This window comes from Lithobates pipiens, unplaced genomic scaffold (genome assembly GCF_037356315.1).
Source record: "Lithobates pipiens isolate NorthernLeopardFrog02 unplaced genomic scaffold, aLitPip1_a1.2 Scaffold_13, whole genome shotgun sequence".
In the NCBI taxonomy this organism is placed as follows: domain Eukaryota; kingdom Metazoa; phylum Chordata; class Amphibia; order Anura; family Ranidae; genus Lithobates; species Lithobates pipiens.
In genome coordinates, this window is record NW_027507718.1 from 153363841 (window position 1) to 153389609 (window position 25769).

Sequence of the window (25769 nt, forward strand, 5' to 3'; positions counted from 1 at the left end):
AAGGGGAAGAAGGAGCTCACTTACCAGCCACCCTTGGTGCGGCGTGGTAGAGCAGACTCTCTGGAGGCAAAAAAGTTATGGTGGGGTAGGCAGTCTGGCCTCTCAGGACAGCACCTGAAGGTCCCCCCCCCCCCCACCCCGACTCCCACTAAGTGTTGCCTTTCCAGAGGAAACAAACTGATGAGCTGTGGGGAGAAGCCTCCTTTAAAAGTTTGGTGGAGTTGGCCTTTCCTGTTACCTAGTAGGTGGGGTGGAGCCTCTCAGGTGCTGTCCTGAAAGACATTCAGGGAAACATTTTATTGCATCACATTAAAAAGATGAAGTGCCATCAAAAGCAAAATAATATCATAAAATCCAATACAGGGTTAGACAGTCAGTCTTAGATATTATAAGCGTATGGAATCAACACGTTTCGCTGTTAATAGCTTCTTCAAGATTCATGCTCAAGGATGGACGCCACAGAGATTAGACCTATAACTGACTTTCAGGGAGACCTGGGCATCGTTACTTTGGAGCCCATGGTTTATCCATAGAGAAACACGAAATCCTAGAAATTAAACTTGGACTAAGATAAAGTAAAAGGTAGTATAATATGTCACAAAAAAAAAAAAAATGAATCTTAGCTTGCCTGGATCAAAAATACATGCTCTTGTAAACTGAGGTGAAGGAGGATTATCCCATCATTGGATGTAGAGGAATAAGAGGGGTGTACAGCGACAATATAAGGCGACTCCACACCTTCGACACTATTCTTACGGCATCCAAACACCAGTTTGTCTCACCTTGTTTGGGGAGACAAACAGCATGAGTCCTGAAGAAGCTATTAACCATGAAATGTGTTGATTCCATACGCTGATAATCTGAGACTGACTGCCCAACACTTCAGGTTTTACATGATATATTTTTACATTTGATGCCACTTCATCTTTTTAATGTGATACAATAAAATTATGTTTTTATACTTTGAAGGAAATAAAAAATTTTGGGGGGAAATTGGGGGATTGGGAATGAAAATAAAAAATACAAATAAGAGAACCTTCACATAAAAGACCTCAAAGAAAAGTGTGGGTTCAATTGGACTTTTTGGGAATAAAGGACAGTTGTGAAGACAACCGACATGTTCAAAGAAATATATCTCTATTATAAAAAAAAAAATATATATATATATATATATATATATATATATATATATATATATATAATATATATTGTGAACAATCAAAATTTAAAAGAAAAACAAGAATTTTTTCTCCTTATAAATACACATTAAGTCTCATTTGATATCCTATCAAGGTTAATACAGTCCAGACAGAATTTACAGATAAAAACTAACAGTTGTACATATATAAAATAGAGGATATCAAATATATAGCCGAAACTTAAGTATGTTCTGGTGCTCTACATGTTTCGCGTTTAATAGATAACGCTTCTTCAGGAGCTTATAGCAATGTTCTACAGTATAAAGAGAAAAAAAGGAAAAACATGTATATATATATGCAGTACAACACTAAAAACCAAACAAATGTTTTTCCTTTTTTCTCTTTATACTGTAGAACATTGCTATAAGCTCCTGAAGAAGCGTTAAACGCGAAACATGTAGAGCACCAGAACATACTTAAGTTTCGGCTATATATTTGATATCCTCTATTTTATATATGTACAACTGTTAGTTTTTATCTGTAAATTCTGTCTGGACTGTATTAACCTTGATAGGATATCAAATGAGACTTAATGTGTATTTATAAGGAGAAAAATTTCTTGTTTTTCTTTTAAATTTTGATTGTTCACTATATATATATATATATATATATTTTTTTTTTTTTTTTTTTTTTTTATAACAAACAGATATATTTCTTTGAACATGTCGGTTGTCTTCACAACTGTCCTTTATGCCTAAAAAGTCCAATTGAACCCACACTTTTCTTTGAGGTCTTTTATGTGAAGGTTCTCTTATTTGTATTTTTTATTTTCATTCCCAATCCCCCAATTTCCCCCCCAAAAAATTGTATTTCCTTCAAAGTGATAACCAGGACGTGGCATTTGAATATCTTGACCTTTTAGTGTATCCACAGACACCACCCTGTGATAGTACACACCTTTATTCATTTAAACACTTATGTTTTTATACTATTGAAGGTTCTATTCTTCCTCATTTGTTGGCACAATTAAAGTCCCTTCCCATGTGGTTGTTGAGGTTCCCTCCTCCTTTGTATGATGTGGCCCTCCCTCTCACAGGGGTTATGTTGTAGTTTGTTACGTACTTGAATGGGATGGCGCCACAATGAGGATTCATTTTATAACTGTCTGGCTCACACCTTCATTTGCATTGTATATTAGCTTATACTTCAAGACATGGAAGCCAGGAAATAAGCTTATGGTATACAAAAGGTTGACCATCTAAAAGCAATGTGCGGCACTTCTGAAATTGTTCAATATTTTGTAAACCAAATAGTTTTGGACAAACAGTTCACCACACACAGGCATGTATTAATGTCCAATCAGACATTATTATTGCATACTTATTATTGGGGACAGATCGTAAAATTAGGTGGCCAAGCAGCATAGAAGCTATAGAGAAAGATCATAGATCACAGGAAAAAGCAAACAAGACAAAGATTAATCAGAGCAGAAGTAGAGGATAGAGAAGAGACTGCTCAAAGAATAACGAAAGAAAAAAGTTGATAACTAGAACTATAGGGGAAGACCTAGAACTTGAGCTGGTCAAGCTCAAAGAAAATGCTCTTACAGGCGTTTCAGCTTTATTTCTGCCTGGAAACTCCATGTTAGTCAATGTATTCATGCACACTATAGGTATTTTCAGGAGTTTACAAATATATGAACTTACAAGCAGAAAATAAAACCCAAAGGGTTGGAGTGCTCTTTTAAAAAAATCCCTAGACTTTAGAACCACTTTAACTGTTAAGTTTTTTGTACTTTAATTTTCTCCCTGCATTAAAAAGGTACAAAAAATAAAAAATAAAAAAATAAAAACCTCCTCAGTAACTGTTCATCCTACCCCAACCTTTCCTTAAATGCTCACCCGAGTCCTGTCAGGAATCCAGCACTGTCCCGGCTGCAGGTCTCTCGTCAGTGCTCTCCACCCTCTCTGCCCTCCCTCCGTCTGCTCCTGTGATAGTGTCGGTCCCCTCCCCCTCATGCTGCTCAAATGACTTCTATTGTCCTCTATGATCCATCTTAAAGCGGTTCTCCACCCTAAAGGGGAAGTTCCACTCATCTGATCCCTCCCCCCCCCCTCCGGTGCCACAATCGGCACCTTTCAGGGGGGAGGGGGTGCAGTTATCTGGATAATCCAGGTATCTGCACCCCCTTCCAGGACAGACCGCCACAGATGCCCCCCCCCCACCCCCCCGTTGTGTTCTGGGAAACACACAGTTCCCAGGACACAGCGGGGACCAGCAGAGACTCGCAGCGCGACTCGCACATGCGCAGTAGGGAACCGGGCAGTGAAGCCGCAACACTTCACTTCCCGATTCCCTGACAGAGGATGTTGGCGGGGACAGCAGAGAGACGAGCAATCGCTCGTCATCTGCCGCAGACATCGCTGGACCCTGGGACAGGTAAGTGTCCATTAATTAAAAGTCAGCAGCTGCAATATTTGTAGCTGCTGGCTTTTAATATTTTTTTTTAAGGTGCAGAACAGCTTTAATGACAGGGGCTCTTGTGTTCCTAGTGTGTAGGATGTGTGACCTGGGTTGTTTCTCGGTGTTCCCTCCTGGGCTAGGTCTTCACTGGTGATTTAGTTTTTTTCTTGCTAATTCTTTCCCTATTTGAGGTGTTATATTTGGGCGTGTTACCTTGGTGCAGTCCCTTTTCTTTCCTGCTATTGTGACTTGGCATTTGGCTCCTTACATTGCAGCATGGTAACCCCCTACAAATGGCAGAATCTGGGACTGTGAGCACTAGCATGGAATGCAGGTGAGAGGATGTGATGGCCACCCCCAGTCAATAACTAATTTCTGGTTTTCGGGTCCCGAGTGCGTTCCAACTCTGTGCATTCTGGACCAATATGGCATTCTTGCATTATTTCCGGCATGGAGGTCACGCCGCCTCCGGACCTGCACACATGGGAGTTCTGGACTAGTTGACAGCCCAGGACGTCAGTCAGCAGTCTCCTAGCAGCGTTCCCCTTATCTGGGAAATGCCCAAGACTAAGGCTTTGCTTTTCACCTATGAGAGAACACCCCCATAGACCCACCCCTTTCCTCTATTAGCAACTGGTCCTGTATAGGGATATTTACGGGAGGAGCATCCTCGGGAGGCAAGGGGACTATTGTGCGTGGTGAGCCCAGCTTATATTAGGAGGATAGCGATGGAGACAGGGCGGCTGGTGCCATTACGTTTGAACTCTTGATGAATGTGGCGAGTTCTGGTTTTATGTGTAGCGGTACCCCCGTAGTGGCTGCTGAGTCAGTTGGCCCACCTGTCATCCTTCCCAGCCCGGCATTCACTTCCAGACACTCCAAGACAATGAAAAAGTCCATCAGCTTTGTTTTTGTATTTCGAGGGATTCGACTTGGATGGGGTTAGGGAAATCATGGGACACACAGGAAACAAAGATTTATGCATAGATTGGAACAATTTTGATACCCTTCTCCCTCACAAAACTTGCTGCAGACTCTCCCTCCAGCACAATTCTTCAGGCGCAGCTAGCACATGGTCAGGCCTGACACTAGTTTCAGCCAGGCCTTTAGCAAAAGTACCCTATTACAGCAGGGACCGCTGGCCCCTATGGTGTAGCAAAGAAAGTTCTGGTGCTAGCTGCTCTCTTTGATGGACTACTAATCCAAGTCAGCCCTTTGCAGACCTCCTGACTGCAACAGCCAGTCTTCACTGCTAGTAACATCAGTCTCTCCAACTGGCTCTACATCCATCTCAGACTGCACACTCCCAGTCCACTCCAGCATGCCCCTCACTCACAGACACCTGATGGATCCCTCCTGGAGACATTCCCAGCAGTATTCCCCACTATCCTCTCCTGTTCAGGACACCCTTTGTGTTGTGTGGGGTTCAAGCCCCCTAGCCCAAGCCCCCCCCTTCCCCCCAGAGGGCCCGACAGTCAAATATTCCAACTCCAGTTCTTACACCCCGAACTCCTCCCTGGCTGGGCTGGCTCTAGGTATTTAAGGAGGCCTGCCCCCTGCCAATCTAAGTTGGGGAATGGTCAGAGCTCCCTCGATCGGGCCCCCCCCCCCCCGATGCCAGCGGCGGTCGGTATCCGTTCAGGAGCGATCCGGGATGAGGGGGCGGCCATTCGTTCATGGCCACCCCCTCGCGATCGCTCCTGACGAATGGAAGTGAAGCGTGACATCACTTCCTCTCCTGTAACGTAAACACAGGCAGAGGAAGTGATGTAATCTCTCCTCCGTGTCGGTATTTTTCCGACGCCAGCGTCACTAATGCTGGGTTCACATTGCAGCGGTTTATGAGAACGGATGTGATTTTGCACCGCACTGCAGTGTAAATCACATCCGATCTCTGTGCGATTCGAGTTCAGCCATACAGATAGTATGGCTGAATTCGCATCGCACCCGCCGCAAACTCGCACGGGACCCTTTTTTTGGTCCGCAGCAGAATCGGATCGCATGGGTGTTCTCACCAAGCGATCCGATTCCTGTCCGAGTTTGCAGATCGCACTGCGATATGCGAACTGATCTGGGGGTGTCATTAACATTTCACTGACACTCCCAGCAGTTCGCATAGGGCAGTGTGATGCGGGAACCCGCCGCAGATTCGTGGTGTTCCCGCATCGCTCCAGTGTGAACCCAGCCTAATAAGCAATCGTTTTTCTGATCGCTGTATTAATGTCACAGGTGACGCTAGTTAGGCAGGTAGGTATTTAGGTTCGCCGCAGCTTTTTATAGCGCCAGGGACCCCCATATACTACCACATAAAGCCCCCTGATTGCCCCCTAGTTAACCCTTTCACCAGTGATCACCATATAACTGTTACAGGTGACGCTGGTTGGTTAGTTATTTTTTTTATAGTTTCAGGGCACCCGCCATTTATTACCTAATAAAGGTTTAACCCCATGATCACCCAGCGGGTGATATAAGTTTGAGGGTCAGATAAGGTCTGCGTCGCCCCAGGCAGCGTCAGGTTAGTGCCAGTACCGCTAACACCCACGCGCAAAGCATACACCTCCCTTAGTAATATAGTATCTGATCAGATCTATATTAGCGTCGCCAGCAGTTTAGGTTTCCCAAAACGCATTGTTAGCGGGATCAGCCCAGATACCTGCTAGCACCTGCATTTAGCCCCTCCGCCAAGTCCAGCCCAGCCCACCCCACCCAAGTGCAGTATTGACCGATCGATCACTGTCACTTACAAAACACAACACACATAACTGCAGCGTTCGCAGAGTCAGGCCTGATCCCTGCGATCGCTAACAGTTTTTTTGTAGCGTTTTGATACAGTCGCTGACAGCCTAGGTGCTTTTTTACCTGTGAGTCTCACTAGTGTACCCCTAAATTTAGGGGTGTCTACTTTCCAAAATGGGGTCATTTGGGGGGGGGGGGGGGGGGTTGTGCCATCTTGGCATTTTATGGCCTTCAAAACTGTAATAGGTAGTGAGGAGTGAAGTCAAAAATGTACGCCCTTAGAAAGCCTGAAGGTGGTGCTTGGTTTTCGGAGCCCCGTACGCAGCTAGGCTCCCAAAAAGTCCCACATATGTGGTATCCCCGTACTCAGGAGAAGCATAATTTATTTTGGGGTGTCATTTCACATATGCCCATGGCATGTGTGAGCAATATATCATTTAGTGACAACTTTGTGAAAAAAAATAAAAAATAAAATAAAAGTTTGTAATTTTCCCGCAACTTGTGGCAAAATATAAAATATTCCATGGACAACATGCCTCTCAGCAAAAAGCTTGGGGTGTCTACTTTCTAAAATGGGGTCATTTGTGGGGGTTTTGTGACATCTTGGCATTTTATGGCCTTCAAAACTGTAATAGGTAGTGAGGAGTGAAGTCAAAAATTTATGCCTTTAGAAAGCCTGAAGGCGGTGCTTGGTTTTCGGGGCCCCGTACGCAGCTAGGCTCCCAAAAAGTCCCACATATGTGGTATCCCCGTACTCAGGAGAAGCAGCAGAATTTATTTTGGGGTGTCATTTCACATATGCCCATAGCATGTGTGAGCAATATATCATTTAGTGACAACTTTGTGAAAAAAATAAAAAATAAATAAAAGTTTGTAATTTTCCCGCAACTTGTGGCAAAATATAAAATATTCCATGGACTCAACATGCCTCTCAGCAAATAGCTTGGGGTGTCTACTTTCTAAAATGGGGTCATTTGTGGGTGTTTTGTGCCATCTTGGCATTTTATGGCCTTCAAAACTGATAGGTAGTGAGGAGTGAAATTACAAATGTATGCCCTTAGAAATCCTGAAGGCGGTGCTTGGTTTTCGGGGCCCCGTACGAGGCTAGGCTTCCAAAAAGTCGACCACATGTGGTATCCCCGTACTCAGGAAAAGCAGCAGAATGTATTTTGGGGTACAATTCCACATATAACCATGGCATGTGTGAGCAATATATCATTTAGTGACAACTTTGTGTAAAGAAAAAAAAAATTTTTTTTTTTGGTCATTATTCAATCACTTGAGGCAAAAAAAAAAAATATTCAATGGGCTCAACATGCCTCTTATCAATTTCCTTAGGGTGTCTACTTTCCAAAATGGGGTTATTTGGGGGGGTTTGGACTGCCCTGCCATTTTAGCACCTCAAGAAATGAGATAGGCAGTCAAACTAAAAGCTGCGTAAATTCCAGAAAACGTACCTTAGTTTGTAGATGTGACAACTTTTGCGCAAACCAATAAATATACAGTTATTGACTTTTTTTTTACCAAAGACATGTGGCTGAATACATTTTGGCCTAAATGTATGACTAAAATTGAGTTTATTGGATTTTTCTAATAACAAAAAGTAGAAAATATCATTTTTTTTCAAAATTTGCGGTCTTTTTACGTTTATATCGCAAAAAATAAAAATCGCAGAGTCAGTCAAATACCTTTAATGGAAAGCTCTATTTGTGGGAAAAAAAGGACGCAAACTTTGTTTGGGTACAACATTGCATGACCGCGCAATTACCAGTTAAAGCAGCACAGTGCCAAATTGTAAAAAGACCTCTGGTCATTGACCAGCAAAATGGTCCGGTCCGAAAGTGGTTAAGGAGGACGTCAGGAGCCTACATGGCATCCTTGTTTGCCCTCCCCTGCCTGTCCCTTGTCAGCACTGAGGTCACATTATCTGAGGAAGAGAAACATTGGAATACTAGTCAGTACCTGTGTGCAAGTGTGTGTTTTGGAAGAATAAATCACCTTTAACATTGGGTGTCCTACCTGTGTGGATGTTGCTGTGATATGTAAAAATAATAGTGTAGTTTTTTTGCAATTTAGAATAAGGTGCCTTGACATTGAACAAAATTTTAAAGGGTTCCTTGAATGAAAGAAGGTAAAGAAACACTGCTCTATGCTCTTACTCTATTCTCACATAGCATTTTTTTTTTTAGAGCCATTTAGAGGATTCTGGACACCCTGCATTTCCCTCCCTCCCTTTTTGGGCATTATTCCTGCCTGTGGTTCCATTCTTGCCTCATCTCAGCCTAGACAGGCATAACAATTCCATCTGGTATGTGTTCATGGGTGTGGTTGAGGCTTATTTTCCACTCCTTATTCATTGGTGCATTTATTCTGTGCATTGCTCCTTATGCCCCACAGAATAGTGATATATAGGACGATATGCATTTCCCATGTATTTAACATACCTATGTATATTTATATAAATAAATTAGACATTGTTTCAGATAAAAATGCTTGGAGCCCTGAGGAAGCAGATGCAACTGTGAAACGCGTAGAAAACACTTCAATTTCTTTGACTATTACCTTTATGGTTTTCTGCTTCGTTTGTGTACAAATACCATATGGGGTTGGTATCCCCACCAGGGCTGCTGATACCATCCCAGGACCCTGTACATACTACCTGACAATGTGGCCCCCCTCCCCCCAAAAAGATTAAAACTATTTTTCGATAAAAACACAATAAAACCATTATTAGCAGACAAAAAAAAAAAAAAAAAAACTCAGAATTCCTGTAAAATCTAAGAGATTAAACTGAGCTAATAAGTAAAGCTCTTTGTGGATAAGGTCTTGGGGCTCATTCACATGGGTGAAGGGTGAATCAGTGGCTCATTTATGTGGTATAAGTCACCTGGAGCTGTACAAACAGCTGCAGGTCCTAATCTGACAGGCGTGGGGATGCAGGTGTACAGCCTGAACACAGTGTGCATTTGGGGGCCACTCACCTGCACACCTGTCAAATGAGGGCGTCTGTGTTCGTATAGGTGCTGCATCCCCATAGAAAGACAGGCAGCTCCAGCCACAACCCCTCCTTCACACAACCAAAGTAGCTGTGTGAGTGGGCCCTTAATTATATTTTTCTAACAATTTTTTTTTTTTTTTTATTTTTTTTAGCAACCCTGTTGGGAAGAGGGAGAATTATTATGACAGAACTTGCCTAAAAAAAAAAAAAAAGACCTCTCCAGCTACACGCTGTCACTACTGAAAGGGATTCCAGCTTCATTTGGTCCTCTCTCTGTGTTCTTGGGCTCCAGTCATTTGTCTGAACTGCGATGAAAATTCTGTCCTCATGCGTGTGAGTCATGGTCACAGCTTAGATCTCTCAATGGATGGTATGCCGTCCATTGAGAGCACAGTCCACATGTGTTGGTGTCATCACCGGCTGCTACGCTTAGGAGATATTCACTGTACCTACATGTAAGCCCCATTATAGGCTTACCTGTAGATACAAGCTAAAAAAAAAAAATAGGATTTTTTGTACTCCTTGCAAAATCCTTTTCTCTGTAGTTCATTGACTGACACAGCTCCAGTAATTTTGACCATAGGGTTATTACACCACCTTCAGGAGAGGACTAGGCAGAACATGTAATACATGTGAAAAACAGAACTTTACAGTTCCGCCCAGTGATCGGTCCCTCTGGTATTAACCCCTCAGCCCGCTTCCTGCAGGTTAGTTTTTTTCTGCCTAGTAGGAGGGGAGGGTGCTGTGTCGGTCAATGAACTTCAGAAAAAAGGATTTTACGGTCAGTTTTTAAAAATCCCATTTTCTCTTACGTTCATTGACGGACACAGCTCCAGCGATCTTGAAAATAGGCACGTCCCCAAGCAATGTCAAAGAGGGGTGGGAACAGCAATATAACTTCACCCACAGCCAGAGGTGCTCCCTAAAAGGTTAGTCACCATCTGAACCAACTGCATCAGAACTTGCGGTAAACGTATGCATCAGAGTGCATTAACATTCAAAAAAGGCAACTTCTCTTAACAGAAGAAAAAGTGTAAAGTTCCAACGTTACACGGCCGTCTGCAAACCTTTTCGGCCAAAGCAAGCATCAGAATATGCACTTACATCCACTTTGCAGAACTTACACACTTTAGCGACTGACACGATGTCGGAAAGCCCAAGAGGTCCCAATTGCCCTGGTGGAATGGGCCGTGACAGGAAAGGGGGGCACCCACCCCTTCAAGGCATAGGCCTGAAGCACAATCTGTCTGATCCACCTGGAAATGGTGGCCGACAAGACTGCCGTGTCTTGTTTCAGAGGAGCTACTGAAACAAACAGTCTGACTTGTGAAAGTGAGCTGTGACAGATATACCCTTAGAGCCCGGACCAGGGAATGGAGGGCCACCTCCTTAGGATACAAATGTTAACACAAGGCCTTCACTGATGTGGAACGCCAAAACCACCACCGACAGAAAAGGTTGCGGACGCAACACCACTTCATCCTTATGGATAATCAGATAAGGCAACCTGCAAGACAAGGCCGCCAGTTCTGAACCCCTCCTGGGCAATGTAATGGCCACTAGAAAGACCACTTTCTGGAAAGAGGCAAAAAAAAAAAAAAAAAAAAAAGACAGCTAAGGCTGAAATTTGTCCTTTAATGGTGTTTAAAGCCAATTTATGGTCTACGCCACTCTGTAAAAACAGCAAGATCCTGGATATGGAATAGGAGCACGGACGCCATCCTTTCTCCTCACACAGACGTAGGCCTTCCAGGTTCGAGGATATATCTTCGGAGAAGATTTCCGTGCTTTCAACATAGTCCGATAGACCCCGGTTCCTTAGTACCTGGCTCTTAACAGCCATGCCGTTAAAGCCAGCGGTGGTAAAGCAGGATGGAGAATCAGTCCTTGTGACAGAAGGTCCTCTCGTAACGGCAGTCACCAGGGGGCGTCTGGCACCAGGCGCACTAGGTCGGCGTACCAGGGACGCTGTTAGAAAAGTTTTAAATGTTTATTGTGTGACTATTAGAAAAACAATAACCCGGAGACTGATTTTTAAGATGACTTCTGAGCACGTTGTATTAACTTGTTGTAGCGTTTTGCTTTAACGCCAAAGTTGCAGGATGATTAGGCTTAACCATATAATGGTAGAACAAGACTATACAGGAAACACTAAATTAGCCAAAGTACCATTTTGTACCAGGCACACTATCAGTTCCCAATAGAAGTTCGTAGCTATATTATTGTAGATATTAGGAGGGGTATACATCTCTGTGTGATTCTTACTGCATCTTATGGCTTGTAAGCATCATCCTTTTGTATAACACATTTGAAATAAATTGTCTGCTTCTCAATACACCTGAAGTTCGACCAATCAGAAAAGAAAAGAATAATCCTAACATACGCCAAGGCCAATCTGGGGCAATCAGAATTACTGGAATCCCCTCGGCCTCCACTTGATGAGGTATTAGCTTTAGTGGAAGAAAGGCATATATCAGTTGATACTGACCACACGGAGCCACCAACGCGTCTGTCCAAGGATTTCTTGTCCTGGACACAGATCTTGGCACCTTCCGATTGAGACGGGAAGCTAGGAGATCCACGTTTGGTGTGCCCGATCGCAGGCACAGTTGCCTGAACACCTCCGGATGCAGCGCCCATTCTCCTGGGTCCAGCATCTGGAGACTTGGGTAGTCCGCCTGCCAGTTCTCCACTTCTGGGATCTAAATGGCCAATAGGGCCAGTACATGTCGCTCTGACCACTGAAGGATGTGAGCGTCCTCTTGTGCTACAGCCAAGCTTCTTGTTCTTCCTTGCTGAGCACAATGATCGGCAATTTGGATTCCTCCCTCGACCAAAGGCCCTGGGTCAACTGAACTCCCAGTACTCCACCCCAGCCAGTCAGGCTGGCGTCCGTTGTGATCACTGTCCAATGTGGAGGTAGGAACGACTTCCCGGACCGAAGTGCCGGGGACCTCAGCCACCAGAGCAGGGAGTTCCTGACTGACTTGCTCACCTGAATCTGCCGATCCAGGGATAATGGAGATTTGTCTCATCAAGATCTCCCCCTGCAAGACTCCTGGTATGAAACTGGACATACGGCACAGCCTCGAAGGAGGCCACCATGAGCCCCAGGACTCGCATGCAGAAGCGTAGCAACAGCCACCTGCAGTTCAACAGTTTTACAGTGGTTCTGAAAGTCTGCAGCTTGTCTTAAGGGAGAAACTAACTTCCAAGGAGTCCAACAGTAAGCCTAGGTACTCCAAATGTTGAGCTGGTATAACCGACTTTTTTAGGTTCAACAGCCACCCAAAATCCTGCAGAGTTTGCATGGTGATCGCCACATCCTCCAATTCTGAGGCGGAATATGCTCTCAGAAGGAGATCTTCTAGGTAACCTATGATCAATACCTTGGTAAAGACTCAGGGGGCTGATGCCAGAACAAAAAGGGAGAGCCACAAACTGGTAGTGGTCGTCCCCACTGTGAATCACAGAAACCTCTGATGCCCAGAGATGCCAGGAAGTCCCCTTGATGGAGTGCAGTGACTACTGAGTGAACCGATTCCCTTCTGAACCTCTGTACTTTCACAAAGCAATTGAGGGCTTTCAGCTCCCAGATTGGACATACCCCTTCCTTTTTGGGGACTAGAAACAGATTGGAGTAGAACCCCTGGAACCTGACTCTGGAACAGGTACTATCACCCCGCAAATTAGCAGGTCCCTTACCACCCCCATGAGGGCCTCCCGATGAGACGGGAGCAAGGGTATGCTGGAAGGGAAGAATCTGTTTGGTGGCCAAGAGAGGAACTCTATCTTGTAGCCAGAGGAAATCAGTTTGCAGACCCATTGGTAGGGCAGACGAGAGGTCCAGCGGGCTGCAAACTCCCGAAGGCGACCCCCTACCCGCGAGACAGGCGGGGGCAAACGTTCATGCGGTAGCACTCTTGCTCGCAGGCCTGCGGTTCCGCGGACGCTTTTGTCCTTCAGAGGTCGCCCTGGGGACGTTTAGCCGCAGCCCCGGAATGGAGGAAAGCAGCTTGTGAGCGGAAAACGAGGGCCCTTGCCTACGGCGGGGCTCCTTAGGCTTCCTGGCCTGTGGGAGTAAGGTACCTGTGGCATTCTTAATGAAGTCATCCAACAAGGCCCCAAAGAGCTGCTCACCAAGGGTAGATCTGTCAGTTTTTTTTTTGTTTTTTTTTTCAGATGCCTGGTTAGCCGACCAGCATTTTAGCCAAATCAGGCACCTCAGCCCCACTGCTGAAACCGAAGCCCTGGATAACAGAGGGAGGGTATCCAGGGCCGCGTCACAAACGTACTTAAGACCTTGTACTAACTGGTCTGCTAGTTCCACGCAGAAAGGAGAAGCCTGTTCCCCCAATTTGCGGTGCAAAAGTTTTACTCACTCAGTGGGAGGCCAGTACTGAGTACTGGTCGCATCGCCGAACCCACAATCGTAAATAAGAAACAGGCCACTGCCTCTGCCTTCCTGTCTGTGGTGTCCTTAAAAGGCAGGAGTCCCCTCTACCGGGACCGTGGTTACTTTGTTTAACCTGGATACTGGGGGGTCCACGACCGGAGGAGCCGACCATTTCTTGAGAAGGCTTTCCTCAAAGGGGTAACGCATCGCCATATATTTTGGGACCGAAAAGATCCGTTGTGGTCTACCCCATTCCTTGTATATGAACTTATCGAAATAAGTAAGATACGGAAACACCTTAGGTGCACGGGCTGGCTTACGGACCCAAAGGGGACCGCTACCTCAGCAGAGGAATCTGCTGTGTTCTGAATCTTCAGTGTATCACGCACAGCTGTGATAAGTGCTCCAACTAGCGCTTTGTCACGTGTGGACCCGGACGGGCACTCGTCCTCACTGTCCGATCGGCCCTGGTCAGCGTCATCTGAAAAAACAGAGCAGGGGGCCAACAGCCTCAGTGTTCTCTCCGGACGATGGAGGGGACCACTTTTTACCACCTTTGCGCCCACACACCGCCTCCATCTTGGCAACAAACGTGTTACGGATCACCAACAAAGCGTACAGAGGCACTGCACTGTCTGCAGGCAAACTGGTTGCAATTGCCTGGAGTTCGGGGGAAGAAACACCAGTCTCGGAAGCCATGCTGACCCTACCCTGTCTTCAACCTGTTGGGGTCTTAGGAGGGTGGGACCATTCACTGTCCTAACTGCTGCAGGCTGAGGGGCTCTCACTGCAGAACTCACCATCCTGACCGAGTTCTGTGCAGTCCAGGTAGGTGTGCCTGTGTCAGCTCCCAGGTGTCTGTGAAACCACGCTGTTCTGAGCCTTAGGGATCAGCGCTGGGCATGTAAAATGCACTAGGCAACAACAAAATGGCCGTTGAGCGTCCAGTATAAAGGACATAATCACAGGAAAAATGGCCAAACTACAGAGGCCTAGAGGCGATTCAGTTCACATTGTGCGCTATACAAGTATTTCATTAAAAAATGGTTCCGACCATGCTTCTCCCTGGTCACACCAAACATGGCCGCCAAAGCACTGTATACAGAGAGGGACAGTGAAACGCAGGCAGAAAAAATGGCGGCAGACATCGCTACAGCCCTCCAGACACCTACGGGAGAGAGAACAGACACCCAGGGCACAGCTACCCAGCGCAGCCCCCACCCAAGGTGAGAGCTCCCCCAGGGGCCCCTGTGTGCACACACAACGCTCAGCAGCCCATGCAGCATCCCCCACGGAGGGGGGGGGGGGGGGGGAGTGGGGCGGGGAGAGAAGAGAGGGAGGTGAGGTTCTGGTTTTTGTACATGTTCGCATGTTCTGCCTAGTCCTCTACTGAAGGTGGCGTAACACGATTGTCTGAATTAAATTAAAGTAGCTGTGTCAGTCAGTGAACATAAGAGAAAGCCGAAACCACCTTCGGTAGAAAAGAAAGTTGCAGATGCAACACCACCTTATCCCTGTGGATAACAAGATAGGGCACCTCGCAAGACAAGGCCGCCAGCTCCGAGATCCTCCTGGCCGAAGTAATGGCCACTAGGAAGACCACTTTCTGAGAAAGTCAACAAGAGAATTTCCCTGATGTTCTCAAACGGCGGTTTCTGAAGTGCCGATAGCACCAGGTTCAGATCCCATGGAGGCAAGGGTGGACGCACCGAAGGGACTACATGCCGGACCCCTTGTACAAAAGTGTTCACTAGAGAGAGTGAGATGCCAGGGGTCATTGGAAAAAAACAGCCAAGGCTGATATCTGTCCCTTGATGGTGCTTAAGACCAGTTTCTGGTCTACTCCTCGCTGTAGGAACAGCAGGGATCCTGGAAACGGAATAAGTGCGGATGCCACCCCATCTCCTCACACATGCAGATATAAGCCTTCCACGTACAATGGTACATCTTCCGAGAAGAAGATTTTTGTGCCTTCAACATAGTTGAAATCAGAGTCAGACAGGCCCCGCCACCCTAAACAGGGAAGGGGCCACTGCTCAGCCTTCCTGTCGGTAGGGTCCTTAAATGCAGGAGTCCCTTCTACCGGGATCGTGGTTACTTTGTTTAACCTGGATACTGGGGGGGTCAATGACAGGAGGAGCTGACCATTTCTTAAGAAGGCTCTCCTCAAAAGGGGTAACGCATCACCATTATTTTTGGGACCGAAAAGGTCCGGTGCGGGCTAAACCATTCCTTCTATGTGAACTTATCAAAATAAGTCAGATATGGAAACACCTCAGGTGTACGGGCTGGCTTACGGGACCCAAAAAGGACCGCTACTTCAGCAGAGGATCCTGCTGTATCCTGAATTTTCAGGGTATCACGCACAGCTGTGATAAGCGCTCCAACTAGCGATTTGTCTTGAGCGGACCCGGACGGGGAATCATCCTCACTGTCCGATCGGCCCTGGTCAGTGTCCTCTGACACATCAGAGCAGGGGCTGCCTGTCAACGAGGGGCTCAAGTGAGTTAGAACTCTCCCCAGAGGATGGGGGGGGGGGGCGTTTTTTGCCACCCTTTGCGCCCACACACCACCTCCACCCTGGCAGTTGCAAGGACCGACAAAGCGTCCAAAGGCACTGCACTATTTGCAGACAAGCCGGTTGCAATTGCAGGGAGAACAGGGGAAGAAACACCAGTTTCTGATGTCATGCTGACCCACCCTGTCTGCCACCCTTGGGGACTTAGGACAAGGTGCTCAATCCCACCCTCCTAGCTGCTGCAGACTGAGGGGCCCCCAACGCAGGACTCCCCACCCCGACCAAGTGCTGCACCGTGCCGATACAGATGCCTGTGTCCAGAGCAAAAAAAAGTGCTGTTCTGAGGTACAGGAACCAGCGTCAAGGAGAAAAACCACGCTGAGGCTACAAAAAAAATGGCCGCCAGGCACCCTGTATAAGGGACAATCACAGGGAAAATGGCTACGGACCATGCTTTCCACAGAGACTCAAAGAAAATGGCCGACAAGTAACTGTACACAGAGAATGAACAGAGATAATAGCGGCAGACAGCACTATGGTGGCAGCACATACAGAGCCCACAGACCCCAGCAGAAAGACCACAGACAGCCCAGGGACGCAAACAACCAGTGCAGCCCCCAATCCAGGATCAGAGCCCCCAGGAGACCCCTGGCTCAGGTACACACACCGCTCAGCAACCCAGTCATGCAGCATTCCCCACAGAGGGGGAGGAGGTAAAGTAGGGACAGGGAGAGAAGAGAGGGACCCCCTAATCGACCATCCAGGGAATGCCCAGCTGCTCAGTCCCACCGAGGCAGGAAGAGCTGTACTTACCATCCGAACAGGATCTTAAAATCTTGCGTAAAAGCCAAAAAGCCAGAAAAAAAATCCCTAGGACCGATGGTCCCGGCAGGGAGCCTAGGTCCTTCTTCACTAGGCAGAAAAAAAATGAGTTATTACCAGAGGGACCACCCACTGGGAGGAACTGTAAAGTTATTTTTTTTTACATTTATTATATGTTCTGCCTAGTCCTCTCCTGAAAGTGGCGTAATAACCCTACGGTCAAGATTACTGGAGCTGTGTCCATCAATGAACAAAAGAGAAATGGTGTTTACTACTGGCAGATCAGTTAGTAAATGGTTAAATAGAAGGCATTGATACATGGATTTGTAGTTGGAACCAATAGTGTAGGAGAGAAGCAAAGGAAGCAGTCTGGGGAAGAAGAGAGCAATGCCCAGGCTACATAAAGCACACTAAACTGCACCAGGACAAGATAACAGGCAGCTATGGAACCTGGGATAACAGTAAATTCTTCACCTCATGGGAATACAGCTGATAGGCTGCAACTGTCAGGGAGACAGAGCAACAGGAGAGAGAGCAGGGCAAAAAAAAAAAAGATACAGGCTGGGACAAGTAATATAGGAAGAACTGCAGGGAGAGAAACAAAGTTACACCACCTAGCAGAGATAACAGAGCCAGCAATGAGAAGAGGGGGGGGCGGGGTAGCACAAAAGCACAAAGGGATGGGTATAAGTGAGATTGCTGTCTCTTTCTCAGCAGATAAAGAGCTGGCAGTAGGAAGAGGGTGGAGCCCAGCTTTGATCTGCTGGAGGGAAGAGAGAAAATTGTCTGTCACTAATCCCCCCTCCCTGTGTGGGCCCCCTTCAAGAGGATCGGTGGTCCTCTGTCAGCGGCCCAGATCCCCACTAAGTATGTCTGTAAAGGTTTTGCAATAAAATATATACTTTAATATGGTTTATGATTTTTCAGAACTTCATACTGAGAAGTCATCCTTTAACCACTTCCCGACCAGCGCACGACGATGTACGTCGACAGAATGGCACGGGCAGGCATATTGGCGTACAGGTACGTCCAATATTCAATGCCGCCCTGCCATTGGGAGCGCGCCGGCGGCGGCGTGCTCCCGCGCTGGTCAGGACCCCCGTGAGTCCGGTCGCGGGACCCGCAGACTCGATAGCCGCGGGCATCCCCGCGATCGTCTCACGGAGCGGCCGAATGGAGGAAATGCTGTGTAAACCACATTTCTCCATTCTGCCTAGCAACTAGTGACGCTGATCTCTGCTCCATGTGATTGGAGCAGAGATGAGTGTTCACTAAATGAAAGCCCAACCCCCCCACAGTTAGTAACACACCCCTAGGAACACTTAACCCCTACACTGCCACCCACTGGTTAACCCTTTCACTGCCAGTGTAATTTACACAGGAATCACTGCATTTATATAGCAGTCCCAAAAATGTGTCAAAAATGTCCGATGGGTCCCCCACAATGTCGCAGTCACAATAAAAATCGCTGATCGCTGCCATTACTAGTAAAAAAAAAAAAAATTAATAAAAATGCTATAAAACTATCCCTATTTTGTAAACGCTATAACTTTTGCGCAAACCAATCAATAATCGCTTATTGCGATTTTTTTTACCAAAAATATGTAGAATACGCATCGGCCTAAACTGAGGGAAAAAAATGTTTTTTTTATATATTTTTGGAGGATATTTATTATAACAAAAAGTCAAAAATAATGTGTTTTTTTTTCCAAAATCGTCGCTCTATTTTTGTTTATAGCGCAAAAAATAAAAACTGCAGGGGTGATCAAATACCACCAAAAGAAAGCTCTATTTGTGGGAAAAAAAAGGACGTCAATTTTGTTTGGGAGCCACGTCACACGACCGCGCAATTGTCAGTTAAAACGACGCAGTGCCGAATCGCAAAAAGTGGTCTGGTCTTTGACCAGCAAAATGGTCCGGTCTGCAAGTGGTTAATCACCTTAAAGCGGGAGTCCGCCGTTTTTTTTTTTTTAAAGCCAGCAGCTACAAATACTGCAGCTGCTGACTTTTAAAATAATGACACTTACCCGCCCAGCGTGCCCGCGATGTCGGCACCCGAAGCCGATCTCTCGATCGTCTCTCGGGTGCTGCCACCGCAATCTTTGGTATGGGAATCAATGAAGTGGAGCCTTTCGGCTTAATTTCCCGGTTCCCTACTGCGCATGCGCGAGTCGCGCTGCGCAATAAGGATGATCCCCGCTGTCTCTGGGATTCGTGTGTTTCCCAGCAGGCAGCGGGGGACCTTCGGAAAGGGGCGTAGCTTCTGCAGAATCTACGCTGGAAGTGGGTGCAGATACCTGTACTGTACAGGTACCTGCACCCCCCTCCCCCCTGAAAGGTGCCAATTGTGGCGCCGGAGGGGGGGGGGGGAGGGTTCCAATGAGCGGAAGGTCCACTTTAGGGTGGAGCTCTGCTTTAATCTCTATTCTTACTGTGTTACACACACAATTTTTATTTATCATTGATATTTTTATTGTGCAGTCGAAAACACACAAGAAAATGTAAATATTATGGCTAGCAGAATTTACCTCCGACACAATGATGTCCATTTGACGACGCAGCTTTCGAAGTGTATTCATCAGTTGTTCTGGATCCTTGTGTATTCCAACCCAGCATCCGTTCACAAATATCTTTGTAGCACTACAATTGAGAATAGCAGAAAGAGGAATATTTGGTAATTGAAGAAAAACATAAACCTAACACCTAACATTAATTCTACCCGCCCCTCTCAACAGTAGGAGATCCTAAAATGTTGCTCTTTAGGTTATTCCTTTTGGACAAACTGGATATGCCCAAACCCAATGACATAAAACAATTTTTCTCTTATATTCACCGACCGACACAGCTCCTCTTAGCTATTGGGTTGTTACTTCCAACCTAGAATACTAGGCATTACATTTTATGTAAAACACAGAACATTCCAGTCGCGCCCAGGAGGCGGTCCCTTAGGTGACAACCCTCCAGCCTGCCATGCAGTCAGTTTTATTTTGCCTAGTGAAGGAAAAGGGACCTAGGAACCCTGACGGGCGCATCCGTCCATTTTCTGCAGAAGCTTGGCTTTTTGCGCAAGATGATAGATCCTGTGATCTGGGTGACAGGCTGGATACACTTATCCTTGTAGTCTCTCCAGCCTGGCCATCAAGCGTGTGCAGGTCGCAGAGCCGCGATGGGCCGGCCACGACGGAACCTCAGCTCCAGTGGTGGTCGTGAGCTTTTATACTCCGGGGCACACATATGACCGGGCTACTGATGTCTGTCACATTTTCCTGGGGGGGGGGTCGGGCTGTGTCCTGTTTTTCATGTCCCTGGAAGGTGCCTGTGAGGCTGTACCCGTCTCCTGTGCAGCACTGTTTCACCACCACTGTGTCTGTCCCTCATGGTTTTTGCATCAGCGGCCATTTTAGGTATGGGCAAGGGAAAGCAGAAAACAGGCTCTCCTGGGCTTTGGCAGCCATTTTCCCTGTGATCTGTCCTTATACTGACGCCATCTGCCATTCTCTGGAAGCCTGAACACGTTTTAGTGTTCTCTAGCGGCAGCATGTGCTCCTGTGCGGTCATTTTCCCTGTGTTTTATGTCCTTATGCTGAATGCTGGGCAGCCATTTTCTTTGAGCCTGAGCACATTGCAGAGCAGTTTCAGCGCCATTAGCAGCTGCTTCCACCGACAGAGAGCCGATTCCTCTGCACCTGGTAGCCAACAGAGACTGGATAGCGCACAACCCTTCACGTTGGCGAGTCCTGCAGGAAAGAGCCCCTCAGGCAGCAGCAGTAAGGAGGGTGGGACTGTCACTGTCTTAAGTGCCATTCGGTGGCAGACAGGGTAGGGTCAGCGTGGCTTCAGAAACTGGCGTTTTTCCCCCTGAAATCTAGGCAATTGAAACCGGTTCACCTGCGGAATTCGCAGTGCCCTTGGACACCTTGTCAGCGGTCCTCAATTTGTTTGTTGCCAAGATGGAGGCAGGGCGTGGCTGCAAAGTGCTAAAAAGTGGCCCCTGCCCCCCACCCCGGCCTCTGAGGAGAGCTCTGACGCAGACTTGGGCCCTGCTGAGGCTGGTGACCCCTGCTCTGTCGTTTCAGATGATGCTGACCAGGACCGTTCACACAGTGAGGATGAGTCCCCGTCCAAGTCCGTGCACGACAAAGCGCTTGTTGGAGCACTTATTACAGCTGTGCATGATACAATGAAGATTCAGGAGCCAGCAGATTCCTCTGCTGAGGTAGCCCCTTTTGGGTCCCGTAAGCCAGCCGGTGCACCCAAGGTGTTCCCGTATCTGACTAATTTTGACAAGTTCATTTACAAAGAATGGGGTAGACCGCAACTGACCTTTTTGGTCCCCAAATACATGGCGGTGCATTACCCCTTCGAGAGGAGCCTTCTCAAAAAGTGGTCAGCTCCCCTTGTCGTGGACCCCCCAGTATATCCAGGTTAAACAAAGTAACCACGATCCCGGTAGAGGGGACTCCTGCATTTAAGAATACCACAGACAGGAAGGCCGAGGCAGTGGCTCGTTCCTTGTTCACAGTTGTGGGGTCAGCCACGCGACCAGTACTTGCATCTGCACTTGTGTCGCAGACACTGAGTGGGCAAAGTTGTTGCACTGCGAATTGGGAGAACAACCGGCTTCTGCTGTCTGTGTGGAACTAGCAGACCAACTAGTGCAAGACCTCAAGTATGTTTGCGACGTGGCCCTGGATACTCTCCCTCTGTTGTTCAGTGCTGAGGCGCCCGATTTGGTTAAAATGCTGGTCTGCTGACCAGGCATCCAAGAAAGCCCAGACGGATCTTCCCTTCCTTGGCGACCGGCTTTTTGGAGCCTCTTTGGATAACATTAAGTATGCCACTGGTGGCAAGAGTACACTACTCCCACAAGCCAGGAAGGCTAAGGAGCCACGCCGTAGGCAAGGGCCCTCCTTTTCCGCTCAAACTGCTTTTTCGTCCGCCCAGAGCTTTGGCCAAACGTCCCCAGCCCGACAGGATGTCCATGGAAGGACAGAAACGTCCCTGGAACCGCAAGCCTAACAAGCATGCGAACAAAAGTGCTACTGCATGAAGGTTTGCCACCAACCATGTCTCGGGTGGGGGAGTCGCCTTTGGAGTTTGCAGCCCGGTGGTCCTCTCGCTTGTCAGACCAATGTGTCTGCAATCTGATTTCCTCAGGCTACAAGATAGTGTTTCTCGCTTGGCCGCCAAACAGATTCTTCCCCTCCAGCATTCCCGTTCTCCCGACTCCCGGGAAGCGGGCCGTAAGGGACATGCTGAATCGCGGGGTGATTGTACCTGTTCTGGAATCTGAACGTTTTCAGGGGTTCTACTCAAACCTGTTTGTAGCTCCCAAGAAGGAAGGGGTACATCCAATCTTGGATCTAAAAGCACTCACTTTGTGAAAGTGCAGAGGTTCAGAATGGAATCAGTTCACTCAGTAGTCACTGCACTCCATCAAGGGGACTCCCTGGCATCCTTAGACATCCAGGATGCGTATCTGCACATACCCATATACCTCTGGCATCAGAAGTTTCTGTGGTTTGCAGTCAGGGAAGCCCACTATCAGTTTGTTGCTCCCACGAGTCTTTACCAAGGTATTGGCTCCAGTTTTGGCATTGCTGCGGCAACCTGGGATCGCGATCGTGGGATACCTTGATGATCTCCTGAGTGAATCTTCCTCCTCTGAGGCAGATGTGGCCATCACCATGCAGACCCTGCAAGAATTTGGGTGCCTGCAAAACCAAAAGAAGTTGGTGGTAGTACCAACCCAGCGTTTGTGATGGGGGTTCTGTCAGCTCAGGGCCTCTGGGTCGACGGAGGAATCCAAATTGCCAATCAATCTGCTCGAGCTGAGAGCAATCAGGCTATGCCTCTCCACATGGTCGATGAGACTGCGAGGGCGTCCGATCAGGATCCAGTCAGACAACGCCACTGCGGTGGCGTATCACCAAGGAACAAGCAGCTCAGCCGCCGCACGGGAGGTCGCTCACATACGTCGGTGGGCCATTGTCGGCCATTTACAGTGGAGAACTGCCAGGTGGACTGAGTCGCCACATGCTGGACCCAGGATAATGGGTGTTGCATCCGGAGATATTCAGGTTGCTATGCCTGCGGTGGGGCACACTAGACGTGGATCTGCTGGCCTCCAGTCTCAATCGGAAAGGTGCAGAGATTCGTGTCAAGGACAAGAGATCCTTGGGCAGACGGGTCGGACGCATTGGTGGCTCCGTATCAGCTGATCTATGCCTTTTCTCCACTAAAGCTGCTATCACTTCTGCTCCACAGAGTGGAAGTTGAGGGGATCCCAGTAATTCTGGTCGCCCCAGATTGGCCTCAGCATCCTTGGTACGCAGACCTAGTGCAAATGGTGGCAGATGCCCCTTCGCGACTGCCGTTACGAGAGGACCTTCTGTCTCAAGGTCCACTTCTCCATCCTGCTTTACCATCGCTGGCTTTAACGGCAAGGCTATTGAGAGCCAGGTGTTGAGGAACCAGGGTCTGTGGGACTCTGTGATCCCCATTATGTTGAGAGCATGGAAATACTCTTCTAGGAAGATTATTCATCGTACCTGGAAGGCTTAAATCTCCATGTGCGAGAGGAAAGGATGGATTTCGCGCTCCTTTTCTATAACCAGGATCCTGCTGTTTCTTCAGCAAGGAGTAGACCAGAAGTTGGCATTAAGCACCATTAAAGGACAAATTTCAGCCTCGGCTGTATTTTTTCAATGACCCCTTGCATCTAACTCACTGGTGAGTACCTTTGTTCAAGGGTGCGACATGTAGTCCCTCCAGTGCGTCCACCGTTACCCCAGTGGGATCTGAACCTAGCGTTATCGGCGCTGCAAAAACCACCATTTGAAAATATCAGGGAGATCCCTCTGTTGACTCTTTCCCAGAAAGTGGTCTTTCTAGTGGCCATTACATCGGCCAGGAGGGTTTCAGAACTGGCGGCCCTGTCCTTCAAGTCACCCTATCTGGTTATATACAAGGATAAGGTGGTGTTGCGTCCGCAACCGTCCTTTTTGCCGAAGGTGGTCTTTGCGTTTCACATCAATGAGGACATTGTGTTACCATCTCTGTGTCCTAAACCGACACATCCTAAGGAGGTGGCCCTTCACGCTCTGGACGTGGTTCGGGCTCAAGGTGTATTTATCTGCCACGGCTCCCTTTTAGAAGTCAGAGACGCTGTTTGTTTCGGTGGCTGGTCCAAAGAAAGGCATGGCGGTCTCGTCTGCCACCATTTCCAGGTGGCTCAGACAGATTGTAGTACAAGCCTACGCCTTGAAGGGGCAGGTGCCTCCCTTTCTGGTCACGGCCCACTCCACAAGGACAATCGGAACGTCTTGGGCCTTCCAACACCAAGGTCGCTCAAGTGTGTAAAGCGGTGACTTGGTCGTCTGTCCACACGCTTCCCAAGATCTACAAGGCAGACATCAGTGCATCGGCTGCTGCCTGTTTTAGCCGCAAAGTTTTGCAGGGGGCCGCATAGTTGCAAGTGGGTAAGCAATATTTATTTTTTCCTGGTTTTTGGGTAAAAACAGTACCGTTAAGTTAATGCACTGTTGCATTACATTCCGCAGTTTTTGGTGCAGTTGTGGGTAGTCACTCCTGTTGAGGGAACCCTGGTTTTGTGGTGTTTTTTTCCCCATGCACTGTTTTTTGTGGGTAAAGTTACTAGTTCCCACTTGCCATGGTGGATGAAGTTTTATGCTGTTTTCCCACCCCTTGTTTGGCACTAATTGGAGACGTCCCAATGGCTAAGAGAGGAGCTGTGTCGGTCGGTGAATATAAGAGAAAATGTGATTTTTTTTTTGTACTCACCGCAAAATCCTTCTCTGTAATTCACCGACCGACACCGCACCCGCCCCTCCTTGCTCTCTTTATGTTATACTGCTTGTTGACGCGCTGATGACTACATGGCAGGCTGGAGAATTGTTATCCAAGGGACCGGCCCCTGGGTGGGACTGGAAAATTCTGTGTGTTACATAACATGTAATGCCTAGTATTCTCCTAAAGGTGGGCATAACAACCCAATGGCTAAGAGAGGAGCTGTGTCGGTCTGTGAATTACAGAGAAAAGGTTTTTTCCTGTGAGTACAAAAAAATCAGATTTCTAAAACCTGGCCCAAGTTTTTCATAGCTGAATCAACACAGAAACAAAGATATGGGTATGTTTCAGCATACATGATATTTAGCAGAAAAGAAGACCAGGCACAGAGGAAAAAAAAAAAAAAGAAAAGATCCTTAAATCTAAAAAGGTATAAACTGTAAATGAGCAACCCTATCGCCTACACAGTACTGACCGTTTTACCACTTCAGCCCTGGAAAAATTTACACCCTTAACGATCAGGCCATTTTTGGAGATACAGCACTGCGTCATTGTACCAAAACAAAATTTATGTCCTATTTTCCCACAAATAGAGCCTTCTTTTGGTGGTACTTGATCTGTCTGTTTTTTGCGCTCTAAATTTTTTTTTTCCTGCTATAAAACATCCAAAAAATTTCTTCATCAATTTAGGTCAATTAGCGTATACTGATTTCACAAAAAATTATCACGTCGACAAACTATGGGATAGATTTAGGGACTTTTACTAGTAACGGCGGTGATGAGCAATATTTCGCGGGACTGCGACACTTTGTCAGACAAATTGGACACCAATTGACTTTTTGGAGACCAGTAACACCAATACAGTGATCAGTGCTAAAAATAAAAAAA

At 47.2% G+C, this 25769-nt stretch overlaps 1 protein-coding gene across 2 annotated transcripts in view; it reads right to left on the reverse strand.

Annotated features, from left to right (window-relative positions):
* Positions 1 to 25769, reverse strand: part of POLR2B (RNA polymerase II subunit B) — a 726171-nt gene that overhangs the window by 286679 nt on the left and 413723 nt on the right. For both annotated transcript variants that reach the window (XM_077475735.1, XM_077475736.1), the window contains one exon: positions 19601 to 19712. In XM_077475735.1, the coding sequence (XP_077331861.1) occupies positions 19601 to 19712 (112 nt within the window). The remainder of the gene's footprint in view (positions 1 to 19600; positions 19713 to 25769) is intronic.